This window comes from Pezoporus wallicus, unplaced genomic scaffold (genome assembly GCF_028554395.1).
Source record: "Pezoporus wallicus isolate ANWC-B61680 ecotype Strahan unplaced genomic scaffold, APGP_CSIRO_Pwel_v1 contig_7331, whole genome shotgun sequence".
NCBI lineage: Eukaryota > Metazoa > Chordata > Aves > Psittaciformes > Psittacidae > Pezoporus > Pezoporus wallicus.
In genome coordinates, this window is record NW_026637727.1 from 390,934 (window position 1) to 416,723 (window position 25,790).

Genomic DNA, 25,790 nt, shown 5'->3' on the forward strand with positions numbered 1-25,790 from the left:
ACCATACATACCCACTAATGAGGTAGAGTGCAAGGAGCACATTTCACCTATGTATCCTGAAAGGAGGACAAGGAGGAGGGGAGGCTGAGGACAGACTACATTTTCAAGACTTGACTTCAAAGCTAAATTTATAGCTAAGATTTCCAAAGGACTAAAGGAGAGATTGTACATTCAGATTGCTAATATTACTAAAAGAGTAAAATGTCTGCGGTAGATGTACAAGCCATGCCAGAAAATGTTAACCGAATAAAGCCATATTCTTCAGGCCCTGTTTAGACAAAGTTTTCACTCACTTTAATTTTTTAAAAAATCTTGAATCAATTACCTAAAAATTGCAGAGAAATGAAACATGCCAGCAAAGGACCAAAGAGACATTGTTCTTTTTTTTGCTTTAGCAGTGACATTCCACCTAACCCTGCACTGAGTCTTTGCCTGTCATTGTAGTAGCAAAGTGATGCAAGCAGACCATGTTGGCATGCACTTTGCCCTTTCACTTCAAGGCCTGATGTGGCTTCTACTGAAGTCAGTCAGCTCTTTTCTACTCTGGAAGCCTAACCTAGTCTCTGTTCTTAATATTACATTAGGTCTCTACTACATTCTAAATAAATTAAGAATTAAAATGTAAACATAATTTAAATTAAATCAGGGACTTCAGCTGGGCACTTTGACTTCAAAGTATCAACTTGGATTTATATAATCAAACTGTATTTTAAGAAAGTACATTCCTTTTGCACAGATACAATACATATTGATGGAATCAGTTAGTCTTTGTTTTCCTTAACTGAGGGCAGGCTATAATTTGACATTCAAATGCAACCTCCTTGTTAGTTTTCATATCATTAAGCTGTGCAGATATACAGCAGTCGAACAAACCAATACTTTGTGAATTGTAAGCTACATTTGCAAAACTAGGAAATATTTGCAATTTTTTTTACAGAAGCATCATATTTTATTTGGCGTGTATGAATGATATTGTCTTATCTGAATGAACAGACAGATCCGAAGGACTTGGAAAGGAAAAACTAAATTGGAAAAGCAAAACATCCCCTCAAATGCAGTTACAGCTGTGAAGAGGGTCTCTTGTACCATAACTCCAGTTATAAGGGAATATCAAAATACACCGTTCTGTTTAAATTTTGCCATGCATAGTAAGAGAGGAAAAGTTATCTACTGCTGCAATGTGACTGAGAATGAGGTGCCATGGTCAGCAAGCTGTAATTTTATCTTTGAGGAAGCCGAGGATGTTGAAACTAATTTATATCCGCCCTAGAGCTGGAAGGGAATGGGAAGCATAGGCACCCCTTGTGCCACTCTCTCAAAACCCCATCAGCCCAGAAACTCAAGGGTTTATGGTTATTATAAACCACCTTGAATGGCAAGTTCTTTTTAATCACAATGCATATGTTTTAAAAGCCACTGTAGTGTCACCACCTCCCACTTATTTTTCATGGACTCCAAAAAGAAGGTGCTAGAAGATATAGTAGATACTAGATGTACTCAATAACACAAGTACTTGTTACATGTAACCCACATGCTGCATAAGAGAGTGATTAGACTGCATGGGATATGCACTAGGAGAGATAAAGGGGGATACTCAAGCAGAGGAACAAACGGATGGGATGAGGCTTGAAAAGAGTTCGGAGGGGCATCCTGATCAGACTCTGTAGCAGCTTTTTGATATTTGAATAGCAATTTTAGGTACTTGTTTCTTGTCAGAAGCTCCAGATGCAAACAGCATGTCCCTAGATAGTGTTCTTCTGCATATCTAATTTTGACCACAGCGAGCTTTATATTCATCGTGACACATAATCAAGATATATGTGACACATCAATATGAGTAAACAAATACATAACTCTAAATAAATTATTAGCAAAGCTGCTTGAGCGGGTTGTATTGGAAGCTGCTGTAATCATGTCAGGTTGATGACAATGAAAATAATTCTGGTTTATTCTCAGATCCTACATAAATCCTTAAGGGAAGAAAAAATAAAAAATGTACAGTGCCAACATCCTTCCACCCACATCTATCCAGAGATAAAACTTAAACAAATGCTGGCAGTAAAGAACCTGCATTTCTGACACATTATAGTGTTATTGAGCCTTATTGGTCTCTAATGAGGATGCAAGTCAGGATGTAGTTTGAAGTTATGTCACCTTCAGTAAATGAACCATGTCACATACTCCACTGGTGAATTGTTACGATTACAAAAATTAAAAATATGGTTTAAGCTTTAGCAGCTATTACCACTGGCTTTAGAAACTATAGAGAAGGCAAGCTAGAAATGGTGGAATTTATACTGTTACATTTTTTGCAAACAACAATGAAATTTAAAAAAAAAATGAAAAGGAAAAGGAAGAAAATTACACCTAACTTCAAGAATATGCAATAGCAAAACAGCATTTGTAACCTGTGGAAGCATTATTTTACAGACCCATCATTTTAACAAAACTCACACTACTATAAGCTTTTGAAGAAAGTTTTTTCCACTTCCTTGGAGAAGCAACCAATTGGAGGAAAAATAGGTCTGGCAACGGGGCCTACAGAAAATCACTGTGAACCACATCTTTCTGTGATCTTTATTATAGACACTAGCAATAACAGCAGTGTGATGAAATGCTGCTGGCTCTTGCTTTTTGTAGAGGACAGCACCACAAACCTAATTCAGATTCCAGATTTTCTGAGGCAGTGTGATGCCTGTATTGTTGTGAGGAAATAACATGTTTTATTTCTAAATATAACAATAAGAAAAAAGATTCCAGAAAATAATATGATGCCATTAAGTGACAGAAAAGGATTTGTTTCAAAAATAAACCGGTGAACAGGAAGGAAGAAAAGTGATTGAAAAAAGGTTTTAAGTTACAACAAATGTACTTGGGCATGATTTGCTGCTGTGTTGCTCAATTCCAGCTTAATCAAGAGAGTTGTGCTAGCATGAATAAGTCAGGAATCTGGCCCACACTTTAAAGCAATTATTTTGTTAATATGCTAATATATCATGCATATTAAAATGTTATAAAATATTGACTTAGATATGCAAGGTCTTATTGTCAATTATAATTAGCTATGAAATTTTATAATGACTAGCAGCAATAATAATAACAATAAACAGACTGAGGACAAGATGTCTGGAATATTTTGTTTCTTTCAAAAGATATCATGATTAAAATAAAATAATAGCTCAAATGAAATCCCTCTCTTACTGATAGATAAAACATCAAAATATTTTAATAAAAAAAATTATTTAAAAAGGATTTATTATAGAAATATTTAAAAAGGATTTATTATAGAAGTATTTAAAAGTCATTCCCTTCCTGGGACTTATTTTTGTAACAGTACCATTTAATTACTCTTCTGTTTCCTTTGCAGATAAAATATTGCTGGATATGCCAGATTTGAATCAGGAGTCTAGGATTTTGCATCAAGCCATTCTTACTAGCACACCCTCAGCAATAAGCAAAAAAGATCTCCCCAGCATGTCAGTATGTACCTTTAAAAAAATCCTCTCCTCTTTTTTTTGGCCAGAAAATACTATCATTCTTTGCTATCCAGCAACTTTGCTGGAAGTTGCTCAAAGCTTCCTACCCTGAGTAGGGTCTTCATTCTAGAAAGAAATGTGCTTGATTGTCTAAAACAACATTGTTACAAACCTCTACTCTGACCAACTCCCTTGCTTCAGCCTTACAGAAAAAACAGTGCAGATTTTAGTCACATTCCACTTAAAGTTAAATGAATTCAGCACATCAAACTAGATGAATACTACACAGTATTTTTAAGATTAACCATATTTTATTCAGAAATTCTAATTCAAATATGCAAAATGCAGATGGCCAGTTGTTAGTTGTTCAGTTAACAATGCACTCATTTTGCTAATATGATACGTATATTGTCAGTTTAACCATGTTTCCAGTTTTCTCAAAGTAACTTCACATGAATTAGTCAAGCATGTTTTCACTAATGACCCTCATATTCCTTACATGAATCCCTATCTGTTTTGTGCCCCAGAAAGCTTTATTCCCTTCTAAAACACCACCTAGTATTCTAACCTTGTTTTTTTAACTCTGAACAGTGTTCGCAATTCCAGTATGTTTTGTGAAATCAACGTTTGTAAATCTAGAACTAAGATGTCTGGCCTGGTTTATAATCCCCTGAAACCAGAAATAAAGGAAGTTAATCTGTTCATGCAAATCTCTCTCCTTTTCCTTGCCATAATTATCTTTATTACCTCCTCTGACTTTTATTTTGCACTGAATTACTCAGATGCTTTATTCACAGCTGCCTGACATACTTTCCTCTGAAATCAGAGGTTGCTAACGTCTATTCAGCATCCCATACCTGAATTTCAATGCTTGCTCCTGAGCTACTGAGACTGTTTTATATAGAGATTGTTTCATAAGTACACTCCATTTCCATTTGTATTTTCTCATAACATGGCCACTCCCATGCTATTATCCATCAGGATCACCCCTCCTGCTATTCTTGATCTGTGGAAAATGCTAATGGGAAACTTTGTGAAATGTCTGCACTTTCACAGCTGAAAACGGCAGACTAGATTTATATGATACACCCACTCTCCACTGACCAGTAGCAAATGCTCCATGACCCATTAGAATCTGTGGATTTCTAAGTTACCCTGTATTTATGCACAAACAAATAAAACTTACCTTAGTGAATTCTGTGTTTCTGTGCAAAAATGATGGTTTAGCTATTTTGAGTTCCACTAAGCCAGAAAAAAAAGGGTCAAGTAAAAAAGGTTAATATTCCTGAGCTTTTCTGGTTTAAACCTCCATAAAGGCTTATTCCTTTTCTTCTAAAACTTCCTGAAATTTACTCAGCCCTAAATTAGAGGTAATTATATGATGTATGAAAGTAACTCCCTAAAGTGTTAGAATTATTGGTAATAATGCCTATAGTAATTTTTACAATAAAAGGCTAAACAAGATTAAATAAATGACAACATGAGTAAAGGTATTGATGGCATTAAAGAGTATATTGTAGCTGAAGGCTTATTCTGAAGAGTAATTATATGTCTCTTCCTTTTTAATTAGTGTCCTTGTAAATTTTAAAGGAGTATACAATACAGATAACTGTAGTAGAGCATGTGCTGGGTGATGATTCAATTATTGTATTTATATTCTTGGTAAACCATAAAGAGTCTTTCTGGCTTTATGCCCTTTCCCATTAGATGATAGAATTGCCTCATACTTCTTCATTTCTAAAGAATGCAGTCGGTATGGGTAATTACCTTTGTCAGATAAAGCTCACAGCTTTGTCCTTGAGATTCCTATGCTCTGTGCCTGGAAAATATTTATCGTGGTCAAGTCCCCATTTACATTTCAAGATCTTGTCTAAAGTTTCATCTATTGCTTTGACTAATAATTCACAAGATTTTCTACTAGTTGTGGCAGTTCTGGTACTTTGCCAAGTACTTAGGGAGGGAGATCAGCTAGCCACTAGTATGCTTTTTGTTTGGCAAGTGAAGCTGAATACTGAGAATCTTTTGATAAAGCAGTCAATCAACATGAAAATAATAGCTCCATGACTGCAGTGCCTGGAGAATAAGAAAAACAGAAATTCCATTAAAGCACTTCATTCAGGGATTTAAAACTTGGCTAACAGCATTGCCCTAAGCTAAGAGAAATACACTCTCCCAGGCAGTCCGGCACCAGCTTTGGAATTCCCCAGTGAACTGATCTGTTGCATGTGTACACGTATGACGCACAGAGTTTTCAGGAGGGGGAGAAGTTTTAGAAAAGCCTTCTAACCAGACACAACAGAACAAATGGATGCATGCTTCCTCTCTGTATTTCCCAGTATGTTGGGGAAGGCTTGAGTCTCTACTAATTATAAAAGAACTGGTCTATGCCTAAACACACGCACGGTAGCTGCTATTCAACCTGAATGCAGTCTAAGGAATCAGACCTGCACACAGTCATAAAAAAGGCTGTGAAGAAAAAATAAATCTTGAGTAGCCCACTCAGTGTCATGTCAGGTGAAAGAAAGCTTGGGGACTTTAAAGAGATCATCATTTAGCTGTCTTTAAAGTTTATGAGCTGTGGTTTCTGTTGGTGTGTTTTTCACAAATCTCAGAGTCTGACAACTAGAATATGTTTAGAAGTTTTTTCTTGTTGAAATCTACGGTATCATTCAATGAATTTCTGCTATGTAATATACATATTCTGGAGGAAAGGCTTACCTCATTTTTTAAAAAAAGAATTCCAGATAAGCATGGCTAATAGTGAATGCATTATAGGATACTTTTTGTTTTCAAAGAATTCACTAGAATTCTGTATCACAAGCATATCTCAGCTCCAGTTTAGGGGGGATAAGTATGCAAATATAAGGATATGCATATTTAAATGGGAGAAATATTGTGCAGTTAAATTATCTTACTAGTACACTTCTTTCTTGCCTAAGTTAAAACAGGTTCTCTGAGATAAGTCTTCGCTTTGGTTTCAAAACCACATTAGTTCTCCATTTATTACTGCTTTTGTTATACCAATTAACCAGCAATGACTGAAAACCAGGGCAGTTCCTTAGCATTAATGAGGCACACTGTGAGGATGCTGGGGAAGTATCTGCTATGTGGCTGTTACAGCCACTAGAAGATAAAAATGGAAATCTATGGAGCTGGAGGCAGAAGGAAGATAGAGCTCAATTATTACATGCCTTATACATTTAAGACAATCTGATAGCTTGAATGACCAGTGATTCTGATTTCCTGTGCAAACCGCAGCAAAAATGTTTGATAAATAAACCATGGCTATTTGATTTTTGTTTAGTAGCTGAGCAGCATTGAAAACACATAACTTAGGAAGTCCTGCAAAACCTGTACAAAAAACTGAGAGAATCCCAAGGAGGTTAGCCCAGCCTGAACTCTGCTCTGCTTCACTGCCCAGGAAAATTGCTAACCAGTTAATGCAACACAAGCATGTCAATGGGAACAGTAGTTATAGCTATAATTGTAACTTATACAAACTAAAAAATGGATTCGTGTGTTCAGATGAACGGGATTAGTGTCTTGACTTTACTGAATAGCAGAAAATTCCATTTCAAAAAAGGACTAAGGAGCCAAAGATGTGATGAGCCTTTGTACACACAAAAAAGACACACCAAAAGAAATGTCTGTAAGTTAATAATTCATTCTCACTGCACTGCAATTCAAGCTCTCAGAGAATATTTGCATATGTCCCCAGATTCCTTTCCTGTTCAGGGCATAGCTCCAGAGAGCCCAAACATACGAGCAGCAGCGTCAGCCCCAACTTACAAAGCAAGCCCCAATTTACAAAGCAAGGATCTATCCACCCCTGTTCTCTCAAGCATCTAACTAAAATAAACCTCCCAGCTATTTTAAGCTCATCTAAGTCTCAACTACACCACAAAACAATAAGCGATCTCGTTATTCCACTATTTAAAGTCCAGAGTCAGTGAGGAAAAACAAAGTTCACCCTTTATATCCACAGACCAAAAGGTATATTCTCATGGAAAGTGCATTTTTGCCAGGGAGCCTCCATTACAGCCTTTAGCCTGTAATCACCTAGATATTCCGGCTCCTGACTTACTCTGCAGAGTGAAATTGGATGTATAGTAATGTGGAAAGAAAATTTAAGAATCAATTCATGGGGGCAATATCTTTCAGTATTACTCTTGTTTTGAGTGTCAACACATGTATTTCTTCTGCACATCCTAAGCCTGTATTTCAGAGTGATCTTTCAAAGATGTCAAAGTTCTTTGTAAAATTCTCTTCTCCTAAGAATCCATGTGACAGAGTTCATCAACATTCTGCTCTGCTCTCCTGAGACCTCAGTTGGAGTATTGTGTATAGTTCTGGTGTCCTCAATATAAAAAGGACATGGAACTGTTGGAACAAGTCCAGAGGAGGGCCATGAGGAATGGGTTGCCCAGGCACACTGTGAATCCCTGGCAAAGTTCAAGGCAGGTTGGACAGAGCCTTGGGTGACATGGTTTAGTGTGAGGTGTTCCTGCCCATGGCAGGGAGGTTGGAACTAGATGATCCTAAGGTCCTTTTCAACCCTAACTATTCTATGACTCTGTGATTCTATGACTTGAACATAGAGGAGTGACCACATGACCTGAGAGGAAAAAAGTTAAACAACAAATAAGCAATAATTGATCTGACAGTATAAGAAATCATACAGTAGAAAGAAATGTGCAAAGCAAATGGAACATTTAAGAGTAAACAAATTGAAGGGTATCAGTGGAGAGGATTGAAGCTGCAGCAGGAACTTATCTACTGATTTTTGACTATACTACTGCAAAATGTATAACTGTATGTGAAATAATGAAACTGTATGTGAAATACTCAATATCACCTGTACCACATTAATCACATTCAGTCCAGTCTTTTTCACTCATCCCTCTTTGCATTGTTTCAACTTTAGTTACCAAAAAAAGATTCAGATGGATATTTGAAGAATTATCTCTAGGGGGCATGCAAACAGTATGTAGCCCACCTCAGTATTTCCACCAGCAGCTAAGGGATGATACAAAAGAATAACTTTGTCATGGTGACAGCAGAAAACTGCCAAAAACTGCTGGTGTTTGAAGCACAAATTTAGCTGCAGATAACTTACCAGCACCAAGTTCTGAAAAAGAGATTTGTATTTTGGCAAAACTTGGTGTTTACCTATGAAAGCATTGATACAGCAAGGTATATTTAGGATCTCCTATGGTGGGAATCAAGAAAAAACAAACACTATCAGGACTTGTGATTAGTAAGCACGTTTAATGGCTAAGAAATGGTCTGCTCATTGCCCCACAGGAACAGAGGTGAGCTTTGAACTGAGTCCGGGTAGCAGGTAGCCTAAGAAGAGAAAATGCTCTCATACGAATGATGCTGACATATTTATCTTTATGGGAGAAATCGTCAGTCCATTAATATTATTGTTGCTGAAAGTATAATGACACACTTTCTATTTTCTTTTGCTGCTTGTGTCTGCCTCCAACAGATTTCTATTACTTTATAACAGATTTTGCTTATTACCGTGTTGGAAAAAAAAAATCTAAAAATGCCCATTACACCCTGCTTGACAGTTCTATGAACAAATTTAGTTTCTGCTTGAGGAGTTTAAAAATAATTTCTCTTAAATAAGCAAAGATAGTAGTCTACAAAATTAAGCTCTTGTTTTATGTAAATGTCAAATAATTATATTAGGAATGTGAAAATAAGCCATCAGCAGGAATGCAAATGCTCAGAACAAGATTGGCATTATTATTTTCATAGCCTGTCTAATAAGAGGCAATTTTACAGCAATGAGAGACGCTGAGGCACCCATGAAGTCTAATGACAATTTCTTGCAAAATTCTTGAGCATAATTATGTTTTAAAATTCTGAAGATGCAACAGGCAGACTTTATTCTGATGTAGCTTAGTGAAGTGTCCTTCTGTTAACTTTGGTCTGACACACACGTATAAGGGAGATTAAAAGTTGAATTGGAGGAGTTTCTTGAAAAGTCATTCTTTTTATTTTGTTCTCATTTTGACTTTTTTTGAGGAAAAAAATGTAAAATCACTTTAGATCATACTATCCCAATGTCTGGAAACTTTGGATCAAAAATGAATAATTCTGCTTTCCATGCTGCTGGTAAGTTTCATGATCTGACTTTCCTCATGTGCTGAGAAATTGGCATGGAAATTTTATATCTTTCATCTTTAAAGTCATCAAAATTATTCACAGTTTTGATATTAATCTGGGAAAAATACGCCGTATGAAACTAGAGCTTGCTTACTTTCCTTATGCAGTTCTACTCCCTGTGTCGACTTGGTTTTCCTGCAAGCACAAGATATTAATGCTAATTTATAAAAGCAGTGTTTGCCTGCAAGATTTAACAGTAATTAACAGGTCACGGTTGGCACTACTGGCAATGAAATGCACACATTGTTACAGTAGGTCATAGGAATACCATTTATAGGGGTTGTAAGCTGAGAGCCCAATTTATGCTCAGACCTGTCTTTCTCACTTCTGTATGCCATTTCAGTTACCTGTCACAGGTTCCTAACATGTTTGTGTCTGAAAACAAGTACCACAGAAAAATATTGCACAACAAAAATGGGCCCTATAAACAAATTTTATCCTCCCATTCATTATTGTCACAGCTACAGTACTATGAGCATTAAGGGTTCTGCATCATAATACTATATCCTTTGAAAAAGATACTCTGGGGGGAAAGCCAGCATTAACATCACCCTATTTTCTACATGCAAGAATTAGCAGCACTGATCATAGGACTCAGAAGACAAATATTCTTTGAACAATGTGTCAAGTGTGTATGCACATATGGGAATTATGCATATACACGGATTGCAGAATAGATACATCAGCAGAAACATCTTCATAGTTTGTGTTTCAGTTATGATGATGACATGGGATGACAGACCTACATTCTGAATCTGTTCTTCTGCTTCAATATGTCAAATGTATAGCCTAAAATAGAGTGCTAATATTAATAAGAAATTGTATTGTCATATGCGATCCTGTCAGCAGCGCCTACAATTCCAAGTTAATCAAGAATTGTTCTTGATTACAATCTTCATGATTAAAATTGAGGATGAGGGTGACACTCCTAGCTCCCAAGGACTCAGCTGTGCAGGTCAGCCACAACAGTTTTGTGGATCTGAACAATCCATGTTCTTGTTTATAGCTGTATATGAGCAAGTGCATTCATATGTATAAAACAGGACTAGTTTAATGCAACATTACCCATACTCTTAATCATTTATGGTACTGAAACATAATATCACTCAGTGTTAAGAACTTCTGGGTTGAGTATACAATTTACTTCTACAGTAGCAAAGCTTTATTTTTTTTGCTGTTTTAATATAACTAAATGTAAGGCTTTGTTTGTGGGATTTTTAAAATGTTTTTTAACATTTTACCCTATATACCATGTACATATGTGCTCATGTATCTCTTCAAAATATATACTGCTATAGGCACTGAAAAAACCCAGCAGTTTTGAAAACTAAAAGATAGAACTTCAGCAAAAAGTAACTTTTCCTTCCAAAATCCTGTAATTTAAAAATCCAGTGGGTTTTACTTTTTACTGAATTATATAGTTTCCACTGCACATGCTGTTAAAATCCATTATAAACCAAACAGAACTGGAAGTCAGTATATACAAATACTCACTAGTTTCAGTAGCTACAATAGTTATGTTGTGCCACATATTCGTTTCTCTGTCCAGTGGTGTTGCCAGAGTTATTTTCCCATCTTCTGCATTAATGTTGAACTGTCTCTCAAGGTCGGTATGCCGATCAATGGAAAACCTACAAAATAGACATCTCTGTAATCTACTTAATGAACCTGGTGTAATACATACAACCACAAGACAATCTAGGGAGCCCTCCGAGAGCAGCAGTTTTATAGCCAAATGCATTGAGAAGCTCAATAGCATGATAATTTATAAGACAAAATGAAAAACTGAGACTAAAAAAAGTTATAATTATTGCCTAAGGAGTAATTAGCTGTATGCCCAGTGTGAAGGTCATAAAATGCCCTCGGGTTCACTGGATAACATCTTTGAAAAACGGTGCTGATCAAGAGTTAATTACATAATCCATCACATTTATTAGACAGTTTCTATTGTATTTCACAGCTACTGATGATAATTTCAACAGTAATGTATTAAGCACACAAAAATGGTGGGCTTCATGGTTATTTTAAAAAGGGCTGAATAATATTATTTTACCAATAAATTTCAGATTAATGAGGCATGAACTATTCACCAAGCATATTATCTGGTTATGGGTCAAGGAGCTCCATGGGCAGAACACAGTGAATCACCATTTTCCCATAAAACACTTCAAACCCTGAAGGACTCATTGTTTTACGGATTGACATCACTGACTTTTAACAAAACAAGTGTATCTGACAGGCAGTTGGAGTCTGCAAATGTTAGTGTCCGGGTAAGTTATGCAGTCTCAACAGAGTCAGCTTGTCAACAGGAAGGAGCTGCAGTAGGTTGCTCCAACGGTGCATTAAGCAGGATGATGATTTAATGCTTAGAACAGGATCTCCAGGAAAGCTTTTATGTTTGTCCATTTTCACAGAGTTATTTTATTAATGCATTATTTGCAAAAAGAAACTAAATCACAAAATTAAGCCTTCCAATTTTTTGACAGGAAAGTTACAAAATGAGAGTGTTTAGTGATAAACTATTGATACTGTTCAACAAAAATTGACTTCAAGGGGTTTTGCTGAATCCTAATTGTGGATTTATATAAAAGTCTTTTAAGCCTTTGTGTCTATGTATTACAGAACTTAACAGCATGCATTGACAATTTTTACATCTGTTCTGCATTATATCTTGGCATAATAGGGTGAGTTAGGATACAGTATAAGACTGGATCACATTATATAGTGGTCAGAAAAGGGACTCAGACTGTCATTTCCTCATTACATTTCTACTTTTTGCAAATATGCTGCTATATTCACTGATAAAAGACCAAGAGTATATTTTGTTACAGTGACAATGGCACAGTTATCTGAAAATCAGTTATTCCATTCTGGTTTATGCTTTATCAAAAGCAATTTCCAAAAAAAACCTGCTTTCAAAGCTCCTTTATATGCTACAATAAACATATTCTGATGAACTCAAACTCATTCCAGCACAACACAATTGATTTTGATAGACACAGCATTAATATCTGATTTCAAAGCTTAGATTATGATGTTCATTTTTTTTTTTATTTCAGGGTCAGATATTTTCATATTTAGAATGAAAGATACATTTCAATTAGGTTGCTTCTGTAGTGCATCCAGTAAGATACAATACACGTTCAAAAATTAGTTCTAAATTATAAAAATTTATCAAAATTTTAATGTTTAAATGTTTACAGACTCTATTACTAAAGATCAAAGCTAGCATAATCATGCTTGTAAGGTAATTAACAACTAACAGACTTAAGAGTGAAAACCCCTGTTTAATTAGGAATTGGGATTTGTTAGACTGAAGTTTTCTGTTTTTAAATTCTGTGAAGAACTAGTTTTACTCATTTAAAAATGAGAAGTTTGGTTAAGAAGAGTACAAGGAAAAATACAAAGTAAAACTCCAAATACATGTGCCTAGAGCTGGGCCCATTCATCTCTATTTGGACACTGAAGTAAACTGAATTTCTAGTGAGCTCCACACACTCAGTTCTCACTGGTTTAATGGGAATTGTCCTGTCCTCAGCATTTCTGAAAATCAGGTCACTTGTGTGGAAGAACGAAGCTGTAGGTACCTAACTTCAGGCAATTGCATTTGAAAATATATGTTCACCTTATTTTGGTATCTCCCTAGTTCCAATTAAGGTATTAGAAGTATTCTGATACTAGTGAAGTTAGTAAAAAAATATCTTACAGACTTTCACAGGTTGAAGATTTTACTTAAGAGAATACAAGAACAACAGAATCAACTTTTTTTTTTAAGATGTCATCACTTGAAACTCTTTTAATTCTTGATGCTTTTGTAATTATGAAGAAAGAACTGGTATCAGACATTTATGAATGCTTTTGCAGTTCAAAAATGAAATAAAATATGAAATTCTTATATGATATTTAATGTTTACTTGACCTGGGAGTGACATAAATTCCATTGAGATAACACACAATTTTTCCCTAAGGATCAATCCTTTTTGAAACTTCCAATCACAGTCTTCCTGCAGTACAACATTTCAATTATAAAACTGGGAGTGTAACATCTGTGAGTTTATTATATTGCATTTCACCTCACCTCACCCCAAGAGTATTTATTCACAGTGGAAAACCAGCATTCAAAATGAAATATTTTTAACATAAGACATGAGGTTTTACAAGACTAAATAAGAGGTAAAACCCTCTCCTGATTTTAATTTGATAAATATTGCGTACAAAAATAAAAAATTAAAACCTGCAGTGACATAAAACTGGGAAAACTAATAGTACATTTGCAGTTCTGCTTTCATGATAATGGTACTGTAACTCTCTTTAGTGGGAAAGCACCATCAGACCCATAAGCTAGACATAAAACAAAAGAAAATAATATCTTGGGAAACAGTATCTTTCGGAATTGCCCTAAGCCCAGCATAGGTTATTGGGAAGTTTTGGTGTGTATGGGTCTGCTATGGCCATTATAGGAACAACTCCACAGTGGTTTAGCAGATGACCTGCTCCTGCACTATTGCCATTGCTGTTACAACTTAATTTGATCTATTCTTTATTTGCACCGATGTAAATAAGAGCAGAAATCCTTTTTTTTTGCTGCACCTGCTGAGATTTGAATCACAGTATTGACATCTCATCAGTGGTAAATCACTACTGTTTATTAATGTCAGGCAGATTGGACATGCTACTTAGTGACAGATAAACAGCTGTACCATTAGGAATGCAGAAAATATTGTATCTAGGTTTTTAAGACCTGCTGTGAATTAAGAAAATGATCAACTGCTGCCAAAGATAAAATCTCTGTCAATATGAATGGGGAAAACCTGCCACAGTGAAGCTTATCTCTCTACAGAGAAAGACACTGAAGGACAGTGATTTATAGGAGGGCAGATGCAGTGTAAAGAGAAAGATTATTATTCATGCTTTTTTTTTCTGTGCACTTGGATCATGCTTTGTCCAAGATAATTTACTGCAAGTAAATAGATCACAGTTATGAAATTACAGAAACATGAAATAAGTACTACTGGCATCAATAGATTTGCATGCTAATAATGATCTTTCAAGCCTAATTATACTGTAAGCTAGAATGCACTACTCTTACTAAATAAATGATAGTAAAGCTTTAGAAACTTGCTTAGCCAAATTCCCTGGGTCCATTTCCCAAGAGAGATGCATGTGGCCTAGGTGTGTTAAGATGTGAGTCAGTGATGCATGCTTTTGAAATGGCTAGGCTAGAATGAGACAAACTACTGACCATGTTTACAATTTTCAGCCAAATTTATAAATCCCTTTCACCAGCAGACGTAAAAACTAGCAGGCCCTTATGTAACATCCACTGCAGAGCAGCAAGTAAAGATAAGAGAAATTTTGCTGCTTATTTTAAAAATGCTGGATTATGAAAGATATGATATAGTTAGACTAACCTAATAACTGATATGAAAAGATACTTCATATTCACTGGAGAAACAGACAAGCCTGATGTAAATGACAGTGATTAGAAAATGGTGTCAGGTTATAACAATTAGTATCATCTCCACAATGCTGACTGCTTGTGTAGCTTAAATTCCTTATGGCACTAATGTACAATGATGATTGTTAGAACCTAGACTTACTCCACACATATCTTTACTATGAATTTGATGTTGTGTTTGTTTTCATAACACTTTTAGCAGCTGCACATAGCAAAATGTGTTTTGGAAACACTTGCAGCGTACCATACACAGGAGAAGCGTGCTTATCAAAATCAGATAGAAAACACTGATCTGATGAAACTGGAATAACCAAGTTAGATCATCCAGTATCTGAAGGCAGGCTATAAGGATGCTGGGGAGAGATTCTTCATTAGGGACTGTAGTGACAGGACAAGGGGTAATGGGTTAAAACTTAAACAGGGGAAGTTTAGATTGGATATAAGGAGGAAATTCTTTACTGTGAGAGTGGTGAGGCACTGGAATGGGTTGCCCAGGGAAGTTGTGAATGCTCCACCCCTGGCAGTGTTCAAGGCCAGGTTGGACAGAGCCTTCAGTGACATGGTTTAATGTGAGGTGTCCCTGCCCATGCAGGGAGATTGGAACTTGATGATCTTAAGGTCCTTTCTAATCCTAACTATTTAATGATTCTATGAAAAAAGAGAAAATATTGCAAATCAAAGATGCAAAGTCATATGGGCATAATCATCTCTGACTTTCTGTCTTCAAACCAGGAATGGGTTTAGCCAAAGAAATACAAAACATGTTTTGACAATCTTACAGCTACATGGAACAGGCTCAGCACTGTTAGTGCAGACACTAGCAGATTATTTAAAATAACTGCAAAGATACACTGATGATTCAACCCCATCTGACCTCCTACACCCTATTTTTGATTTTCATTGCTTTCCTGCTGTTTCATAAGACTACTCGTGTGTCAAGGAGCACTTTTGTGATTTTGAAAATTATCTGAACTGATAAATCTAACACTATAAACTGAATTCTACACAAGAATTCTCATAGAAATAAAATGGAATGAGACATTGTCATGTAATGTACTGGAAAGCACACAGTATTCTACCTGTATTTTTGTCAAAGCGAACATTAAAGTAGCACTACCTTATAGGACTGGAGGATACATCAGGGTCATGGGCAGTCACCTGACCAATCACAGAGTTAATAGCAGCATTTTCATGCACTTCCAGTAGGTAAGTAGGTGATGAAAAGACTGGTGGCTCATCAGCATCCTCTACTACAATTTTTACCGTTGCTGTATCCTTGAATGGTCCTCCACTGATGAAGCGAGAATCAATATGAATGTTGGTTGCTTCTACCTTCAGAGTATAGGATTTTTTGGTCTCAAAGTCCAGTGGCTGTTAAGAATGACAAAGATAAATGTTTTTTACTAATGGCCACAGAGAAAGAACAAGTGAATATAATGCTGATGGATGAAAGTTATGTGCATTTAAGCACATTCAGTGAGTTTTAATGTAATCACTTCCCACTCCCAGAAATCCAACCTGTAAATTTTCTAGGCATATATTGATGTCTGTTTATTAACCAGCCTCAGAGAAAACGAGACTGGTTTCTTGCTTTTCACAAAAAATGTACCAAATATTCTCTCTTATGAATTATGCCATTACAATTACATATCAGATAAATACTACAAATTTGTTGGTGATGACGTAACTTGCATACTAATCACGCACTCAATCAGTGCTTTATTATTTGGAGATAAGAAAAAAAAATTACACTAGCTCCACAAAGAATAAATATTTTATTACTTCCAGAACAATGTGAGAAATGCAAAGAACTAGCACTTACTATTTGATGGACATGAGAGGCATTATGTGGAAAAATGTGAATTTGATCATAGAAGAAAATACTTCAACATTACTGCATATTAGGTTTGCACATATATTGCATGTTTCTGTTTATGGGATAAATTAGGTAGACATCTCTTGGGAATTTCTTAAGACTATACCAATTCCTATATCTTTTGTTTTAGTTTGTGGGTGTTTTGGTTTGTTTGCGGTTTGTTTGTGTTTTTTTCCCCAGAAAAAGAACCATGAATCCAATTACTTTATTCTAATGATATACCTGCCATGTCACCATTGTTTTTACTATTTTGCAGTTGTGTTAAAACATAAAAGGTGAAAATGCAATGGGTTTAATGGAAGGAAATACCAAATAAAAACCAAATCTGTGATACTTTTGAATGTAGGATTTCTCATTATAGGAGATTCAAGTTTGTGTCTTGAAGCACATCAGTATATTCACTATGTAATTCTCTTGTGTCTCACAATGATTCAAAATTCAAAGATGCAAATTGCCAAGCATTGGAAAGGTATTAAGATTTGCATTACAATGTCCCAGGGATAAAAAGAAAAGGACATAGAAACTCTGAATCTGCAATGCAAATACCAGCAAGAGCATAAATAGGAAACTTTAGGAAGTCTGTCAAAGCCTTCAATATGTGTACTTTCAAATTTTGTTGATTTTTTTTCAGGTATGAATCAAGTTCTAATGGGATTTGCTCTTTCTCACAAATGCTAGTAAACACAAGAAAACCTTGCTTCTTTAGCAGCTCTTAAATTAGTAAGCTTTTGCAATAATGAACGGTGATACATAAATCAGCATATTCACAATTTGCCAATCATAGCTCCTGCATCATTTTTTTAATTACCTTTCATATGTTTTACAGAAATGACAGCACCCCAATACAATTAGTCATGCTTAATCAGAACAATATATTGAGAATTTACTCTGCATTGTCTAAAACCCATGAATTTTTGCTGGAGAAAATCTATTGGTGAACAGTACCCTCCATACATCATCTACTGTAGTAGAACCAAAATTATTATTGCTGTCAAAATGAATATATGAAACAACATTATGCTAGAGCCTCAGTTATGAAACGAAGCTGAGGGAACTGGGGCAAAAGGCTAATTGCCTTAGTTTACAAAGAGGCCACAGAATCCAATAAATAACAGTAAAGAAGATCAGGAATGTATATCATCATTTTCTCTTTAGGAAAACAGAGCTAATTTTAGATAAATATACATCACTTTATTATGCATCTACAGCACTGGCTAACTCAGTGAGAAACATAAAATGCAAACTTTAGACAGACACTCCTCCTGACCTCTTTAATAACAGGTACAAGTTGAGTATTAATTATCTGTACTCATTAATTTTTTTTTCACTGAAATGTCATGTTTTGATGTTCTGGGGTTGTGTGGTGGTTTTTTTTCATTTTTGTTGTTTTCCTTGTTGGTTTTTTGTCTCTTTTTTTTTAAGAAACGAAGATTCATTTCAAATGGTCTGTGCTACATATTTGAAACCTTCTATGCCAGTGCTATAAGTTATATTCATATCCTTTCTTGGAACAGATGAGAATCTGTTCAATCATGAGAATCAGCTCTCTTCTTCCCCAGAAAATAATGAAAATTTAAATCTGCAAATGGTTCACTGACTTTACTAGCAAAGTTTTGTTCTAGATATGGTGTCTCCCCCCATATGTCTGTATATAATTGTGTGCTCCTTCTGTTCTGTACATGCAAACACCTATCACCATGCATACATCAAAACTGTACAAACATAGAATAGGTAACAGAATTGTAGCCTTCTCTAGAGTCCAAATTTGTCACTTTTCATGTGAAACAGTATTGATTTCCTTGATAAGGTTCACTGGAATCACTATTCATCGAGAAAAGAGAATTCAACAGAAGAAAAGGTGGAAGACTAAGCTTCTCACACATAAGGCAATTCAAATAAAATGCTGACTTATTTTTGTCTCTGAAAAGTATTTGACCAAACAATTCAGCAAATCAAATCATAGAGAAAAGATATTTGATTAATACTCAGCCAAGATTTTATGGAATTTTACATCACCAACAAAGCAGATATTATTCTACTCTTCCCTTTTGGAACTAAGGTAGCAAAACCTGCATAATTTGACCACCTGGAAGCCCAGGTAAGATTAATGAATTCTGAGCACTAAAAATACTTCTATGTATGTCCCCCCACTTGTCACCTAAATGGCAATTTTGAAGGACATGGCTAATGCATCCCTTTTTTATCACTTCACTGGCTTGACACTTGACTTATAGATAAAAGAATCCTTGAAAAGCCAGCATCTTATCACACAGTAAAGTCTGGCTATTTGTACAATAAACTTTTTTTTTTATACAAAGATACCATTTACCTTTCTCACTCTAATAATGCCATCCTGAGTTTGGGCATCTGTAGTAATTTCAAATACATCCATTCCATCTCCTTCAATAATATCATAGGATGATTTAGCATTGTCTCCAATATCCAGGTCATTTGCTTTCACTCTTCCTACTGGTTCACCAACAGCAACATCTTCCATTACTGAGAAGTGATACAGACCTTAGAAATAAGATAAAAAGAATAAATATTATGTCTGATTCCAGTATCTCTTCCATGCTCTTCATTTGTTTATACATTCCTGATGCATCTTGAGATGCGCAACTGATACAAACCACATATACACAAGTTATTTACTGAAAGCAGCAAAATGTGTTCCTTATATGGGAATATTCTGTTTACTGTATGTGAATGTTCTTTTTATGACAGTACTATCCTTCTTCTTTGCATGGATACATAGTGTTAGCAAACATAAATATTAAGCTACTTTCAACATTAAAGTATGCAATGCTCTCTACTAGAGACGCTTTTTCTGTAGAAGTTACGGTTTTATGTACATAGTTAGAATACAACTATGAAACCTTGGTTTTTGCTCTGTAGAAAATCATTCTTATATTTTAAAGATGTCTTATATAATCTCAGTTCTTCAAAATTTTTTTTTCCCTTTTAATTTGATTTGGTCTGGTCTGCTTAACTCATTCCACCTCCCTTTTGTGGTAAGAAACTAGCTAAAAAACATTCAAGGAAAATCCGAATATTTGCTTTAAAGGAAACAATAACTTTTCATAGCAACCATCATTGTGTTTACTATTTGGTTGTAGGGTTAGAATAAAATCCACTAGAAAGTGCTAATCAAATTGTCAGTATATTTCTTTATATTTAGACTTGCTACAAACTTTCTGACCTAAGAAGTGTCAAAAAACTATTTAGAACTTGTAATACATTATTTTAGGTAAGCATATTATTAAAAGAAAACCCTATTTTTTTTTCCTCTTGGTATTTCACACAGTTAATATCTGATTTAATCAACTGCAGCGCTATTTAGTAGTTAAAATAGTCAAGAGCAATTCAGGGGCAGCAGATGACACCATTAAAATAGGTTTTGACAACGGGTTCTGGACTTGTTCTTTACTGTCCTCACAGTTCTAAGACAATGTGCAGTTTTTACTGTTATGTGCAGCTTGCAGCTTTCTAAAAATAAAATGTTCTGGAGTTGTTGCTTCAACTGTTTGTAGCCTGACTGCAGTAGTAACAGTTGAAAATAAGAAGTAAACTGTGAGGAATTCACAAATACATATATTAGCTGTACATACAGTTCCTCCCCAAGTGATTTTATTTTTTCTTTAATGTCTCTAGGTTATACTATTAGAGATTATTTGGAGATCATCAAAATTCCTCAAGAGCATTCATAATGGCCCACAAACAATGACCAGCCAAAGCAATCAACTGCCTCAGGAGACTACATTCTGTGTTCGTAATTTCTATTGCTGTCCACATTTTGTGGGTTGAATTTTCAGAGACAGCTGATTGCACATTTAAGTTGATATTTTTCTCTCAGATTTATTGAGATAGTTTACAAAATATTGCAAAAAAAATCTATTGTGATGCAGCCCACTCCTTTACATAAATTGCTCTCAAGAATTACAAACTGTCCTGTCAAAAAGTCATAGTGCAGAGTTGATCAAAAATCCACATTAAACATCTTTGAAAACCCCTGGTTTTCACAGCAGTGCAGAGATCTTCTCAGTACATTCCTATGGTAAACTGCCAGGTTAAAACTTCCGTGACTTATAAAATGCCTCTAAATTTATTTCAAAGAGATCACAGAAGTAGTGAAAGTTCATCTTTTTCATTTCTAAAACCCAGGAGGCTAACACTCTTTGAAATCAAACCATAAATATACATTTCTGTCCTGCCTGGAAACAATCAAGCGATAAAACACACTGCTTTCTGAGTTCATTACAATTTATTGTGAAAGCAGCATGTACTACATCTTATGAATTTCTATTTTATTCTGGTTAGGCTCTATTGTAAGTTTGATCCTTTTTTATTTTCCTTTCCAGGCAAATGCAACCCATGCTTCAACAGTGTAAAAAAATGTTCAAGACTTGATCAGCTCTTGTATAAGGCCAGAGTCATGACTAATCTGTAATGCTAGTAGCATGCTATGAATACTTAGTTCTAAATAGCACAATTTGTAATAACATCCAGCTACAATATTTACTGTGGCTCATCCTCACTAAATGCAATATATACACAATAATACAAAGTTACAGTACATAAAGTTGTGTTGTTTTTTTTTTCTAACGAAGTCTCCTAATGGTCAGTTGTCAGTAACAGACAGGGTGGTTGTTCATTGATGGTAGTATGAATTCTTCACTGGAAGGTACCAGCTATAACAACTTCAAAGACAGCAACTCACTCTGTTGAAGGAAAACTGATCTACATTTTCCATAGGGAAAATATATTTCAGGGATCTGTGATGCAGTCTTCCTCCTGTTACCCAATGTGTCGCTGTATCCAGATTACAAGAGAACAGACACGAATAAACTGCACAGGGAAAGTACAGTTTCCTCTCTGTATGCATTCACTCCTGTGCTTCCTGCTGAGACCTCCAGCAAATGTACCAATTAGTACCAGTTACGTTCCTGATTTTTGGATCAGCTTTTTTCATACAGGCAGGCAAAGGCTTTTTTTGAGACAGAAAAGTGCTGATACAAATACAAAAGACAGGTAAGCTGGAAGAAGTAGATCTATAATCACTGAGTTAGAGCTACAGTACATTGCAGGTATAAAAGAAATGTCCCTCTGCATTCTGGTGAATGGTTCAGCCAGGAGTCTCACCTATAAGTGTTTACATTATTAGGGAAATTGTCATCATATGTTGGAAAACACTACGACACAAGTGCAAGTAATGCAATGTGATCTGAAGTAAAAATTTATGCACTTATTTTATGAGAGAAAACCTTTTATTGTGCAAACATGATTATCTGCTAAAAAAACTCTCAGATGAGGTAATAGAAATATCTTTGGCAAATAAGCTTTTTCCTCTGCCTGTTTATATTTTTCTTCTCTTTTTATCTGTACGTACATTTTCAAGACTATAGGAGAGTATTTATCCCATGCTGATTACGGGAACAAACCTATTTTATTCTTTGGGTCTTCAGAAAAGGGCAATAGTGGACTTCGGGTCATACATACGCAGGAAAGAATTAATTTTACTTTTTGTGCATTTGTCCCTTCTTAGAAAAACATACTTCTAATAAAGTAAAAATGGTAAAAAGTCTGGATATGAACATTGTCCAGCCCCAAACAGACTCTTAATACCTTACATCTTCAGTTTTTCAGAAGCTGGATAAGAAGGTAAGTTTCTAAAAGTGCATTATATGGCACCTATTCCAAATAAAATTGATCCAGCCATTATGCTCTTCCCTCTTCTTTTTCCTTTTTGCCTTCATCCTTGAAATAGGCTGTAGCCTATTTCTTGTAGAGAATCTCAGCAGCATGCCAAATCATTTTAACCTAACTCAGCAAGATATACATTGGAACCACAGTAGTAAATATGGATTTTGAATTAAAGATCATAAATTATCTGCACTCAGACTTATTTACTTTGTTTTCTTCACTATTACCTAATTAGTCAAACCTTTATTTCTTTTTTTATTGGTTTTATATGTCTTTTACTGATGGTTTCACTTGTTTGCATGAAATGGAAACATATATAACAGCAACCAAAACTAGCACTTAGAAATAACTGTACTGAAAGCAAATAAATAAATGAAAAAAGACCCCCAAGTCTTTTTTGTGTGGAAGTAAGAGGGGTAACAAGGAAGACAAAGAGCTCTGTGCACTGATCCCTCTTTCCTAAGCTCTTAATAAGGCAGAGGACTATTAATCTTTCTCTAGTAGCAGCTACATGTCTTAAAATTACATTACAAAGTCAGGCAATATGATGATAAAACTAAGAGCTTGATAAAAAAAAAACAAACAAACCCAGAAACACTATTATTTTCTTATGTAGAACACATACACATAATAGCACTTACTTTGTGCAAACTTTGGCGGATTGTCATTGACATCAGTGAGTTTAATTGTCACTGTTGTAGTTCCAGACAGTCCACCCATATGTCCTCCCATGTCCTTTGCTTGGATGACTACAAAGTATTCCTCTTTGGCTTCTCTGTCCATGTTGGGTAATGCTGTTTTAATGATAGCTACAATAATGAGGGGAAAAAAATATCAGGTAGAGAACTACATTCAGTTTTGCAGATATTTTTACGGATGTGTGTAAATGTTGGTATAAAAATTGAACTATGAAAGGTCCAGTTAAGTTACCCCTTAGTAGTACCAAGGATTAAGAAAAATTTGAGATTTTCAAAAATGTATATTAGAGGTCACCTACCTTGATTTAATTAAAGTGCAATGAAATTGCGGTCCAAACCCCGAGTTAATTATCTATGTGATACATATCAATATTTGCATTTTTTTTCTTGATAAACTTTTTGGTTTCTCTCCTACCTACCATAGAAATCCATCGCTTCCCCACAGAATTTACAAACAGAAGAAAACCACACAGCAAACATACTCTGTAAACATGGTTAACCATTTCTGTCAGATTGTTTCAAATATTTTAAACCCCAAACCATTGTTTAATCAGCTTTTCAATATAATGCAGGCTACAGCTGCTCCTTTAAGTCCTAAATCAAGCACCTGAACTTCTACTGGAGAATGACAGCATGTCTTCCAGTATGTCTTTCAGCACAGTCACCAGTATTGCAAAATCCTGTAGTCACTCTACTATCCTTGCACCGGGAGTGTCACATTTTTGGACAATAATCTCAGTAAGCTGCTACCACCTATTCTATTAGGTTAGGAGTTTTTAAAACTAGAGAAGTAAAAAGATCTGTAGTGTATCAAAATACAAGATGTCAGTAGGCTAGCAGGAAGGTATCTGCAAGGGACAGCCCAATTAAATAGGAAGCCAGATCCACTGCAAACTCCTATTAGGTTTCCAAAACTATAGGTTTCACAAACATCTAACAGAAGAAATAATAAGCTTTTCTTTTTTCTTTTCAAAACTTCTTCACCTGTAACATGGTATTAGAGTCTCAATATTTGATATAGGAAGTTCAGTATTAATTGCTTAATGGTAAATTTGAAAGTGTTCATCACAGTCTAGCAATGTCCACCATAATAAAAATATAATAAGCAACTGAAGAAGTCCCACTAAGCCTAGGAGAAACATCTCTAAATGCTAAATTGAAATACAACAGTTTTTTTTAATCCTGTTTCTGAATTATACTTTTTTAAAAAAAGAAAAAAGTCATTTGCCTGTGAAAAGAGAGCACACAGTTCAAGTTACTGAATTATCTTAGTGGTTAAGTGAAGTGTAAGAGTGCCCGAGAGGAATGAAATCCACCATTGCAGTGGTTCCTTTAGACCATAGTGCTTGAGGGTTCTTATGAGGCATAAAGAAGAGTGTTCTCTTTTCATGTGCCTGAACTCACAGAGCTGAAGGACATGGTTAATGGGCAGACATTGACAGTAACTTGCTGAGTCTTTGCAAGCCATTGAAAAAAGAAGTTAGGGATTCTATACCTTACTGTATATTTGTTAAGATTTTATGTTGAACAGAGTGGCCAAGTTCACACCCTGGATCATAGATTCTTGTTACTGGGCCCGATCATACATTTCATTACCTTTCACACTGCTGTTTTGGGATTTTTTTTTAACCTATTCTTTTTTGAAGTATTGTCAGGAATTTTTAGATGTCAATCAATACTTACTGTGAATCTGCTGGGTTTGGTTTCTCTGTTGCGACTGGCATATCAGTGGAGACTTCAGATAGCACTTTTTCTTTCACATGGCATAGTTTCTGTTAAATAAGCTTCCTGGAAATGGCACTCTGGCTGAAATGCTGAGATTATCTATTCATGTATATATGGTGAATAAATAAATGCTCCTGGTCTTTATCACTAAGTAGAGATGCATTTTAGTAAATTATAGAATCTGATGATCTTTAATATTGTAATACGAAGAATCTGATTAAATCTCTTCTTGGCTGAGTACAGGACCAAGCTAAGAGCAAGGGGGGTAAGTGTAAGGCATTCAAATAAATGCAATGTACGTAACACAGTAACACAGTAACAGTCTTGTAACCTACATTTTTGTAAATTATTTCCATGTAATATTTTGTTTTGCTTTCTTACTTTTTTAATAAATACAATTCTGGATAAAAATGAAACCTTTATCTTATGCTTGGGACTGCCAAGCCAGATTGATCTCTTGTTCCCAAGGAACTTGATGTATAATCTGTGATTTTGCATTCCAACATGGGTAAGTGGTATTAGGAAAAGCAAGGCTAACTGCAAGGCAGATACAGGTGAGCTGGAAGAGGAGTGTGGAAATGTGGAAGGCAGGAGCAGTGACCAAGGAGCCACACTGCAGAGTGGCAAGTCAGGGTTTCATTCAGATCTAGGGACAATGATGGGGCTGTGGCCAAGCTGAT

The 25,790-nt window shown here is 35.4% G+C and overlaps 1 protein-coding gene across 2 annotated transcripts in view; it reads right to left on the minus strand.

The window, feature by feature from the left end:
* Positions 1-25,790, minus strand: part of CDH8 (cadherin 8) — a 153,914-nt gene that overhangs the window by 41,597 nt on the left and 86,527 nt on the right. For both annotated transcript variants that reach the window (XR_008971958.1, XM_057407419.1), the window contains exons 6-9: positions 23,329-23,496; positions 19,317-19,504; positions 16,229-16,482; positions 11,148-11,284 (exon numbers count right to left, since the gene is read on the minus strand). Coding sequence is in view for 1 of the 2 variants with exons in the window: in XM_057407419.1 (XP_057263402.1) it covers positions 11,148-11,284; positions 16,229-16,482; positions 19,317-19,504; positions 23,329-23,496 (747 nt within the window). In the remaining variant the exon portion in view is untranslated. The remainder of the gene's footprint in view (positions 1-11,147; positions 11,285-16,228; positions 16,483-19,316; positions 19,505-23,328; positions 23,497-25,790) is intronic.